Consider the following 12,475-nt stretch of genomic DNA (forward strand, 5'->3'; position numbering starts at 1 on the left):
GGAAAATTTAAAATATATTGTGTGAAACCCTGTTCTATCACTGAGTGCAAACATGAGCCACAAACTTGTGCAAACTTTTAGTTCAGGACCTGAAGCTTCAGCCTTTTTCACTTTAGTCAGCTGTCTGGTCATCTCCAATCGTTGATTCAGCCAACCATGTCCTGTGTTTGAAACCATTGGTGTGTGTTCAGGCAGAAAATAGTTGTTGAAATAATTAAAGCAACTGCCTTGTTTGGGATGTGTTGCTTCAGTTACCTCTCAAGACATAGAATTCAATTTAATTTCTTTAATTTCTTATCTTATATGATTGATTTTCTGGCAAAAATAATAAGGTATCATGATTTCTAATTAAAATGAAAAGGGTTTTAAGATATTTACAGTTCATTGTGTGTGAAATATTGTTATTCTCTGCAATAGGAGGTCAGATTTATTTTCAAATGAATTTATTTTTTAGACTTACACCTTGTTAACTCCCCATTTATTCTTTGAAAGCAGCCTTTTCTGTTTTGATGCTGCAGAATTACTGACAGAAGTATCGCAGGCAAAACAATGTGAAGTGCCATGATTGACCTGCAGTTGGTACGGGGATTTGGTTTTAAAGAACGGCTCAGCTTCAGAAGACTTCAGATGAGGACTGTCTCCCCCGGTTGTGAAAAATAAAGTAATAGTTCAGGCTATAATAGCTGCTGGAATCAAGGTTTTCACTTTTGTCAATTGGCTGGATGATCCCTGACACTGCGGGGACACATAAACGAGAGCCAGCAATGAAAGAGAGTAGTGTCATTACATTACGCATACAGTTAATCCTCTAGATGCAAAGAGGGTCACTGTTTAATGATAGGTATAATCCAGTTGAAGAGACATTATCCGATTTAATGTCTTCTTATATTTTGTCCACAAGCCAATCACTTGGCTAAGTATGTAATTCAACATCTTGTACTGTCTACAGAGAAAACATACCTTGTGTAGAAGACACAAATAACTGTCACATTGGCTAAGTATTTGAAATGGAGGAAAAAGGAGTTTGGATGGTGCTTGGAAGATAAAATACCTACATGGTCCTGGGAGTGTGCCATTTTGACAGAACTAGTTCATTTCTTTTTCAATATATAATATATTGTGGCATCTTTTTTCAGCAGAGGAGTCGATTTAACACAAGGTAAGAAGTGAGTTGCCGAAACTCTCCGAGTGACGCTTAATTCACTTTAAAGCCCGTGTTTTACCCGTGCACTTAAAGCCCACCTGGATTTTCTGCTCAGGAATACGTCTTGGAATAAGTCAGGAGCCTCCCCTGTGGTGGGGATAGAGTGAAGGAGGATGCAGTGGGAGATGGAGGAGAATGGGGGTTGCCTCCATCACATTTTTGTTTGCTGGGGCAGAGTTTCCTCATTTCATCCTCCTAATCATCCCCAACTCTCCAGCTAGAGCTGTCTGCACACAGCCCAGCCCTGGAGGCTTACTCAGTACTTCACATAGACAGGGTGTCAGCGAAAGTCGCGACTGGAACACATATTACATGAATAATGAGCCAGAAAGAGGATGACAAGGAGTGGCCATCAGGGTCTTGAGACAATAACAAAACTTCACTGTAACTTTACTGTCACACAAACACATACCTATCATTGTCCTCATCTCCAGCCGCACTTTCAGTCTGATTTTGATAGCTTTGTGTCGTCAAAGAAACTCACTTTGAGACAAGAGGATGAGCTGGGTGTTTTGCACTCACAGAGACAGATATATCTTTTGGGATGAACACCTTGTCCCCACTACATTAAACATGCAGAAATGAATTTTAATTTCAAAAGTGATTTGGTTTGCTTCTCTTTCATTTTGATATGGATTTAAGCAATCATTCATTCATTATTTATGCAACTTGTCCTATACACAAGGTCACGGGAGGAGCCAGAAACATTTGGTATTGGGTGAGAGGCCGAGTAGACTCCCAGTCAATCCCAATGCCACGTAAAGATAACACAACCGTTCATTTTCATCTTCACACCAACAGACTCCACACAGGAAGGCTCCAGTGAACCACCGTATTGGAAATTTCTGTGATGTGAGACTGGCAACCACTGCACCACCGTGCTGCACTACAATCCAATCAATTCCATGTTAACTTCTTAAAACAACATGGGGAAACAGTTGGCCTATGGAGAGTATTGATTGGTTATGAACTGTGACTTTTTCAGGACATATCCTGCTTCTACTGACCTAGTTCATCCCACTTTAGTCCCATTCCCAGATTGCAAAGGCGGTGCTTGGTTTGGAATTACACTCTGCTCAGACATATAAAATCCCAGAAGGGTCTGCAAAATGTGCTTTAGTAGCAATAACAATTGGGATAGGGTTGGGGAAATGTTTTCGCTTGAGTTAATAATAATAGTAATACATTTTACTAATATTATAATTATTGTTATTATTATTATTATTATTATTACTGTTGTGGTTATTATAAAGTCCAGGTTTTAAGCTATACCTTGAACCAATCTGTGACGTTTCTGTCCCCAAACCCAATTTATTGGAACACGAAAAAAAAAAAAGAAGAACAATCTATAGAAAATAGCAATCTTTAAAGGTCATGTATATTAAAAAGAGGACATGTCAATTAAAGCAGAACACAAAAAACATCATGTGTGTATCATTTAATTCATCTCTGTGCTGTGCCATTCAAACATTTATCCAGAAAGTCAGTGAAAAAAAATGCAGGCACATTCCACAACAATAACCCCATGTTATCTTCGAAACACTGACCACTTTGATTGACTTGAGTGCAATGACCTTGCCCCATTTCCTTACACTAGTGTTGCAGTCAGTGCAACAAGAAAAATGGACTGCTGATAAGAGATTTGCAGATGGTGAGTTGGGGGGAAACAATTTTCCACCCCCTGCCATTGATAATGCCATTGTGATCGGCACACTCACGGGGAATACTCAGTACAAGAGGGTATCAATACTGATAGCGTAAGGCAAACAAAACATTTCTTTGTACTTTGCTGTTCACTATGACTTTCCTCTTGCTGTGTACTTATTCAATTTCCTGCACGTAAAGGGCTTCCTATCTTCAACTGTTTATACCTGCAAATCCGCTGGTGCCCTTTTGTTTGCAGGTGTCCCACACTGAGGTGACATTTAATTCTTGGACAAAAAAAAGTTTGGTCATGCTCTATGGCACAGACTCTTAGCCTGACAAGATTACTAATACAGTGAATACAACAGAGCTGCATTCATTGCTTGTGGTGAGAGCCAGTAGCCAGACTGAGAGAACTAGCACACGGCATTTCACTGAGGGGATCATATATGAACATTATTCTTGCATGTTTACTGAGGTGGCTTTATCTTGTATGTAGATATTTACTGTTCTTATGACTTTTCCTTAGACCATCATTACACCAAATCAATCTATCCTTGAACATCAGGTCTTCCCAAACCACATTTGTCACATATCCATTACAATTTATTTTACTGACTGATATTTCAACGACCAACAATCGAATACCATCATTTAATGTTTTGTGGATTGTTTTGATAATGAGGGAGGGATGCAGGTACAGAAATATAAATCATGATTGGAAGTGTCACACAGAGTAAATAATGTTACTTGCTCTTGTGTTCGCTTTTCAAACCGACGGACAGCTTGGTGCAAAAATTACCATAATATTTTGACTGCATGACTCATGCCAAATTTAAAGCTCTCCCACATTAATGTTTAAAATGTATGTTCTCATTGAGTAAAAACAACTACAAAGGCTTTCTGAAAAGCAATATTTCATTTGCTTTATCACACTGTTTCCCTGTTGGTGTTTAATGTTAAATTCCTGCTATTGGTTTCATGTTTTGTTTTGTTTTTATTAACTAGAGGACTTATTTTTGTTTGTTGTTTTCAATTGAATAAGTCATGACATGCCTTTAAGCGAACACGTCGATAAAATGAAACTGCATTGAGATTCGATAGATTCTGGTTGCCTTTTAATGATGTGCTGTGTTGTAAATCTGATTTACATCAATAGCAAAATGTTTCTCAAAAATCTAAAGAACAAAGTCAGAACCATTTACAGTGATTATATTTGAAATCTTTCCAAAGCCTGACTTATTGCATTATTTTTCTGAACATTGAACCATTTTATGAAGCTCTCACACTGAGGAAGAGCTCTAACACGAGGGAAAACCAACATGTGACATTCCGAAACAAACTATTTTGTGTTTGTAAGACAGATTCATCTATCATCTGAATTAGGCTGCCTGAAGAAAACAAAACACAAGCGCAGGCAGCATTAGGAAGGAGTGAGGTAGGCATCTGTTGCAATGTTTATACAACTTGTTACCATAAGAGTGTGAAGTGAATGTCTATAAGATGCTGCAGGCAAGTGTGATTTAAGGCATGTTTAAAAAAGGAAATCAACATGTCATTAAATGAGGCTGCCAGCTGTTTAAATTAAGTTTTTCCTTATCATCTGGCCATAAAACAGGGAGTTGTACAACAATAATCACAAAGAAAAGAACAAGCCTTCCAAAACAAAGGGGGCTTGCTTTTACATACCCCATACTTGGCTGAAACAAGCTTGCTCCCCTTTCTCTACCAAAAGATTGCATACTTAGAAAATCACTGTTGCAATAAATCTAGGATGGCCCTATTGTATTCCATTTCCTCTGAGCGAAATACTTATCCTGGAGATTCAGCCAACTCTGGCTCATTTTAATTTCATGTTCTGTTATGACTCAAAACTTTCCAGTTTCTCAGTTATTATTAAAACAGCATATTGTTATTCAGTACTGTTCAGAAATATGTGTTGTGCATAGGATACCCCAAAAAGCTTCATATGGGAAAGTTGTGGAAAGTGCTGACTAAACCGTTACTGTCAACAGGGAAGAAATCCATAACTAAGTCTCAATAAAGCTTCCAATCTCGAATGTCCATTCAGTCCAGATGATGAACCCATGACTTATTACTCGAAATGCTTCTAGTTGAAGAATTTTCACACAGGACCCCCCCCCGCCCCCGCGGTCTTGTTTTCACTCCATAGATAGAACAGTCGTCTATGAATCTGTTTGGTTTAGCTGATAAGTCATGCCACAAACCCACAGTATTTGATATGAATTAGAAAACAGCAAGACAAGCATATCAATGGATGACAGACGGGATGTGTACAGCCCCGAGACAGAAAAGAGTTGGAGCACAATAGCTCAGCCATTCAGTAAACCCCAGGACTGGAAATACCAGTATAGCACAAGGGAGGCGCTTCTATCAGCACAATATATGGCACTGCTTGAGACAAATGTTGTGCTAAGACATATTGTTAACCTTTGCAACCTTTTGGTGTGAAAAACAAGCCGGCTCGTATGCTTTTCACAATCAAGAAAATCTCCCTTTGAAACAGATGTATGGTGTGCTATATAAAACATCAAGAGGAAAAAACTGGTGAAAATAAAACACTGAAACACAAAACCCCTAAGGAATCTTTGACCATTTTCCAGCTTCCTCTGTATATCCAACACTTACTTGCTGATCCCTCTAGTGTGTGTGTGTGTGTGTGTGTGTGTGTGTGTGTGTGTGTGTGTGTGTATATGTGTGTGTGTGTATATAAGTACATAAGAATACTTATGTATCCTATTCACACACACTGCCTGTGCTGCAAGACATAAGCAAACATTCCATCTTCACTCTTATCCGCATCTCTGAAGATAAGACACAATTATCAAATGCAGGCCATTTCATCACATCATTACATTTCCTTTATGTATAATATTTAGATATGAAGGCCAAAGTGCCTGCTCTCCTTTTGCCATTTAAATACAACAGCAAACCTACACTGTTGACACTAACTACAAGACATAATCCTCTCTAAATCAGGCTTTCTTTACCTTTAAGAGTCAGATTTCAGCTTTTGTTCAAACACAGATAGTGTCTGGCTATCTGCTAGTGCCTTTGACTCTGCAGACTGGGCAGTCTGAAACATCTAAAACAAACCTGATAATAGCATAAACTACTTTAAGAACACCAGAAGTATCATTTTATAGACCTATCTAATGACCCAAGCATGTAGCAAATACTTAAAGAAAAAATAAAAGGCAAGCAGTCTCCAGACAGAGCAAGCTTCCAATAACTACAAATACGTGAGGGTGGTGTGGTGCAGGAGATCAAGCAATCATCTCTGGACCTCAACATTCCTGGTTCAATTCCCGGCTCCTCCTAGTGTGTCAAAGTGTTGCTGAGCAAATTTCCCCATGGAGATTAATAAAGAACAAATTATTATTTACCTATTACTGACAAAACAAAGATGATGGGAAGCAAAAATGGAAAAAGCTCAAGATCATGTGATTTCTATATATCAATTTAAAAAGGTTTTGAGGTACTGCTCTTTAATTCATGTGTGATTTTACTTTTTTAACACTGATTGTGACAGAATGTTTTCATTTCTTGGGATAGAAGTGAAATAACATACTTTCACTAATTTGAATGTTTGTACTTCAGTCATTAGAATCACAAGAAACTGAGAGTAATCTAACTATTAACTACATGTAATATGATTTCACTTTCACTGTTTTTACAGTTATATTTTACATTCACAGTCACTCCTATCATCGGCCTTGCAACAAAAAAATTGCATCTGAAGCCAGGAAGCCACATCTCATCTTATTTAGCATTGGCAGTTAAATATTGTCAAAAATGCATTATATTGTCGTTTTTTAATCATCTATTTTTTACAACATTTATCACTCACTAGAAGTAAATTAAGGCCAATCTCCATGAAAAAAATGGAATAATGCACAATTATCCAGTTCAATGTACTAGGGGAGACCTTTGGCATTGAAAGTGAGTGAGACAGTTGGTGCTCATCCATCTACTAGAAGTCATATTTTAACTTTACCACAGCACATATCTTACTCCTTAAGAAATGCAATTAGTTAATGAAATTTAGCCTCTAGGTTGCCTTTGGTCACTCAATGACAGGTTCCTGATTTTAGTCATGCAGAGAACCATGAAGCAGTTGGGCCATATTTTTTGGTTACATTATTTGCTAGGCAGTGAAAAACACCAATTTTCTTTGTTTCATTTAAATACTAAGTACTGGACCAGCATTAATAAAGGTACCGACATACTTTGCACATAAAACAAGGCATGGTATTTATTAACAGTCTGCAAATCAGGTTTGCTATCTGCGAGCAACAGGGGGATTGAGCCCCATAATGAGAGCCTGTTAATCTATCTAATTGCTCATATGATATGTGTAGGGAAACAATTTACTGCCTATAGAAATCATTTGCCTCCAGGAATCTGCTATAGATTATTGGTAGTCCATACGTGAAAATCTTCAAAACTAGAAGCTGCAGTCTGAGCGCCGGTTTGTTTATTTGTACTATATGAAAAGTGACCTGTTTCTCATTTCTTTTTGTGAGCGTTGCTGTGCTTGCCAATCTTTTCCAAAATGTATACACACTATACAGCTGTTCTTGTCACTGTTTACTCTGAACTCTCTAACATACATATACTGTATCTCCCCCTTTAGGTTCCCTGAATTGTTTTCTATGAAAATGTTTAATATCGGACCATTCCAAAGGTTAGCGGTGCGATTTTCTGTATTATTTTGATTCATTACATGGGGTTGTAGAGTGAAACCTTAACATGCAACAGGACTAGCTACAGGCTTTTATCCATTACCTATCGTAATAAGTAATGTCTAAGCTGCATCAGCAGCAGATCTGAGTCATTCAAAGGGATTGCAACGGCTCGTACACTCCATGAGCCACTTCATTATCCATGGAATGGCCCTAGAAATATTTCACAACAAAATAAAGTGGAAACCACTGCCTGTCTGTTTGCCCGCTATTAGCCTTTACGAAGACAGTTTCTCCTGTGATACTTTACAGCTATTGACTGTTCCATAACTGCTCCTTATGCTTTTGTTGTCAATGAGGCCTCATTTAAGTCAATATTCTACTTTACTTGACCTCAGGAATGAGTCTATCAGAGGAGCAGCACATGTTTGATGTTTTGGAGAGAAGGTCTGTGAAGCCAGACTGAGATGGTTCGGTCATGTACAGAGGAGGGATAGTAAATATATTGGTTGACGGATGCTGGAATTGGAGCTGCTAGGCAGGAGGTCTCCAGGAAGACCAAAGAGAAGATTTATGGACGTAGTGACAGAAGACATGAAGGTAGTTGGTGTGAGAGAGGAGAATACAAAGAATAGGGCTGGATGGAGAAAGTTGATTCGCTGTGGCGACCCCTCAAGGGAAAAGCCGAAAGGAGAAAAAGCAGAAGATGAAGTTTTGCTTTACTTGACCATTTAAGTAAATAACCCAGCCAAGTGGTTCTGAATCCATTATTTCAAAACGCTGGCAAGTGTTAACTCTTCCTACTGGTCAAGAAAAGTCAAAGCCAAGAGGGAAGAAACACTTCAGATAGGAAGGATTTCATGTTAAAATAGTTGTTTTGAATGAAAAGGAAATTATTTTATTCCCTTTTGAAGGACAGGAGCTAATATCAAAGTGTTCACAGCAAGAACTCTAAGGAAAACACGGATCATAAGTAGAGATGCTGGGTTGTTCTGGTGGACAGGCTGGAGGTGAGCAACGTGTTTTCAGAGACACCAAAATACACATTCCATTATTGACTGATGGTAAATATGCATTCTTAGCTATGAGAGGCCTCACATCTACTGAAACTCAAACCCTGGACTTTCTGCATACCAAAGCAGTATTCCTCTTTAAGTATTTTAACAGGCCTATTCAACTGAGTTTTCTACGTCAGGCCAAATCAGATGTCTATTCTTTAAAAGGCTTAGTAACATTTCTCAGTAAGTCTTTTCCCTTTCTAAAATTTCTAAAAGTCAGTAATGGTGGGGGTATGGGTTGCATCTCATCTTGGAAGACTGCTGGGATGACCTGCTGCATAGAATCAGCCAGTCTCAAAGAACAACGTCAAAATTGAAAAGGAAGCCCCCTAAAGAATTTAGTTCAACATCTATTTGTAATCAGTGCTTGGCACACAAGCTTGTGATTTTGGGTTACTGTGTTTCCAGTAAAATGGGAATGAAAAGGGAAAATGGAATGATTATCATCAAGTGGTTCTGATTGGCATATAACAGGTGAGACAGTTTTGGGACAATACTTGTAATTGTCGCCAAATGTACCAATCAAATGTGAGGGAGGGGGGTCAAATGAAATTGCTTATAACGTCTCTGCAGACAATTAAATATCCAGAGGATAAATCCTCTTCTCATTCTGCCCCATATTTGATGGCGTTTTAGATTGACTTTATTTAGGTGAAAAGGGGGCATTTTCGGATCATCCAACGATTTGGAAAACATAGTGATGACAAGCTCCAGTCAGCAAATGTTACAGACATTACTTAGACACTATTTTTGGAGATGGCACGAGTAAACACTCAAGTTAAGCAATCAAGGGTTTTGTTTCACAGTATCAGTACTGGGAGGGCATGATGGTGTCTAATTTTTGGCAGCTTTTATGGCAACTAATAAAGTCATAGGTGCCAATTCACCTATTTAGTCTTGGCACAATTTTCACACCGGTATTTTCAAAACCAACCTCACTCAAGACCTCAACCCTCATCGAAAAGGACATCAAAAGGACATCTCCAACATCAGTGTGGTGCTGATTTATCAAGAGATTCTAACATCAGCAAACATTCAGTCAAATAATAGTAAAGATTTATGAACGAAAGTGATCATAAGAGAGCAAGAGAAAGAGTGGATATCCTGTATATGTTTGGATTCTTTTATTGTTATGCATATGATGGAATAGTAGGATATTCAAAACGTAGAGATATTGGTTAACAATAATTTCTGTTACTGGAAAACGTCCTTTGTGTAGTAAAGACTGCCACTAAGGATCGTTCTGAGTAATTTAAGTATCTTCTTTGTTTGCCTTCCGCTGGTCCCTTCAGGGGTCGCCAGAGTGAATCATCTGCCTACATCTTCCTTATCCTCTACATCCTCTTCTCTCACACCAACTAACCTCATGTCCTCTTATACTACTTCCATAAATATCCTTTAAGATCTTCCCCTATATTTCGCTTGGCATATCCATCCCTAGAATCCTTATTATAGTAAGTTAAGTAATGTGTGGTTGCAAATACAATGTAAAGAAAACAATTACAGCAGGTTAAAGCTGTGACTTAGGTCACATCATCAACAAAAGTTAAACTACCAATATTATATTTCTAAAATTGAAATAGGCGTGGAAAAAAATGAAGACATCTTTATATTATCTAGCAGACTATGGTGTAAATTTCTGCCAAAACACGTGACACTAACATCTACCAGTGCACACTTCAGAGGAAGAAAGACATAATTTATGTTACGTAACATCAAGTTAAATAGTTTCCTTTATCATAATGAAATTCTGACCAAAAAATGATGGTGTGTTCAGATAATTTAAAAAATGGTTATTTTATCACAAGACTAGCAAATTAACAAATGACTATGATATTAGATATGACACACCAAACAGCACACAAGCTGTTATTTTAATAATGGTCGACATGAAAGTTCAGTCTGTTGAATCATGGTGATAATGATAAAACCAAGATTGCTAGGTTTTACTCTACAATATCTCCATCTGTCACATTGTCGTGAAATTTTAGACTTGTCTGGTCTCATCTCATTCCATTATTAACCTGACATCACCAGACTAAACTGGGAATGAATGAAACATAAAGAGGACAGATTTTTCTGGTTGCCACTTCACCTCTGTCTTACGCTTGATATATTTTAGTAAGATTCAAAAGAAAAGTCATTAGTGTTTGCAATAACTGGTGCTTAGAGGTTAAAGCTGATAAAGATGTGATTTATTTTACACATATGGATATTGTAAATGAAGAGTGGGGTCAAAATCACACACGTATTTCATTTTTCTAAATTAAATGTTTCAATAGGAAGTGTTGAAGCAACTGAAGAAAAAGTAATTTTGGAGACCTTTATTAACTTCATCCTGTTGAAAAGGTGTTTGAGTGTGCCATGAGTGTTTTGGTGTTAGCGTCCATGGGTTGGCAGGAATATTGACTTCAGTATTAAGCATCTGAATTGCTTTAATAAACACCAATGGAACTGAAGGAAACTGCAGCAAGCTTACTATATAACAGCACTTCAGTGTTTTTGCAAGGTTAACAAATTCAACACATTCAAAAACTGAATAACAAATTGCTCCTTAAAAGGTTGACAAGTATCAAACGTACACTGGTTGGCTTTATAACTCCATTGTAACTTACCTTGTGAAGAGTGAAAGAAACAGAGAAGGAGCACAGCGCAGTGAAACAACGAACATCTCAGCAACACAGAGGCCATCGTATGCTGTATGCAAAGATTCTGGTGCCTGAAGGCCAATAATAGAAGTTGGTGGGTTTTTGTGGGAGAGCAGAAAGCTTGAGCAATGTCAGCAATCAGTAGTTGTTAGAGAAGCATCACGGATCATCCTTTCATCTGTAAAAAAAGAGGAGACACACCATTAGATGGGTACGTTTTATCAAAACTTTAATTTGGGTGATGCACTATTACAACTAAATAAGGCGGCAAAACAATAATATTTTCTGATTGCTAACGGGGTTTTAATATGCAAATTAAAAAAAAAGTATTGAAAAGTCATTGGGAAATGTTGGCTTCTTTCTCAGAGAGCATAGAAATTAAAACAAAGTGTGGCAGGTGCTTGCAGCTTATTCGATTCTGTGCAGCATCTTACAAGAGAATGTTGACACAGCCTCATTTTTCGTCCATGATCAACTTCCCCCTTTTACTCCCGGATCCTCATGGGTAAAAAGCTTGTCACTACGGCAACACGTTCACGCAGGACGCCATTAGAGACACAAATGCTTTGTGAGCTACTTTTGTCTCGTTTGTTATCAAAGGTTGGCAAAAACAGTCCTTTGTCTGCAGGAGCAGCAAAAGGTTAGTGTCTGAGACAGACTAACACACAAAAAAGATAAGCTGCTTACCAAAGTTGAACACTAAGGAGCGATATGTTTTGTCATATGTGAAACTTGCACGTCTGCACAAATAAATAACCTAGGATACAGACTCCTGCCAGCAAGAAAGCACACAAATAAGCAGCAACATACACAGACCTTTACATTGTATCTTGTTTATTCCAGTGTGGTCGCTATCAAGAGTGTATGAGCACACAAACAGAAATATCTGCAGAAACACACACATACACGGGATGGTCACTTGGTAGCTGTCACCATGAAGAGGAGATAGAATGCTTCAAACTCCAAAATGGGTCCTCGAAAGCTACCGGTTAACTAGCCTTATTACTTTATAATCAACCTAAATTTGGGCACAGTCAGTCACAGTCAAGATCACTCTCTTGGTCTTGCTCATGTATTTGGATATTTTTGGCACCACTGAAAGCCACAAAACAGAGGAAGATTTCACATTAACATACAGAGTAAAACTTTATGTCACAATTGGATACATTCCATACACCACCAATATAAGGTCATTTGAATACACGCTGACTGAAT

At 38.0% G+C, this 12,475-nt stretch overlaps 1 protein-coding gene across 10 annotated transcripts in view; it reads right to left on the reverse strand.

The window, feature by feature from the left end:
* adgrl2b.1 (adhesion G protein-coupled receptor L2b, tandem duplicate 1) overlaps positions 1-12,475 on the reverse strand; it is an 85,568-nt gene that overhangs the window by 49,020 nt on the left and 24,073 nt on the right. For all 10 annotated transcript variants that reach the window (XM_086172322.1, XM_086172327.1, XM_086172324.1 and 7 more), the window contains one exon: positions 11,228-11,438. In XM_086172322.1, coding sequence (XP_086028448.1) covers positions 11,228-11,303 — 76 coding nt within the window. In that variant the 5' untranslated portion in view covers positions 11,304-11,438. The remainder of the gene's footprint in view (positions 1-11,227; positions 11,439-12,475) is intronic.

The sequence above is a fragment of the Fistularia commersonii genome, chromosome 25, assembly GCF_037954325.1.
Source record: "Fistularia commersonii isolate RoL2024-O1a breed Wild chromosome 25, RoL_Fcom_v1.0, whole genome shotgun sequence".
NCBI classification, from domain to species: domain Eukaryota; kingdom Metazoa; phylum Chordata; class Actinopteri; order Syngnathiformes; family Fistulariidae; genus Fistularia; species Fistularia commersonii.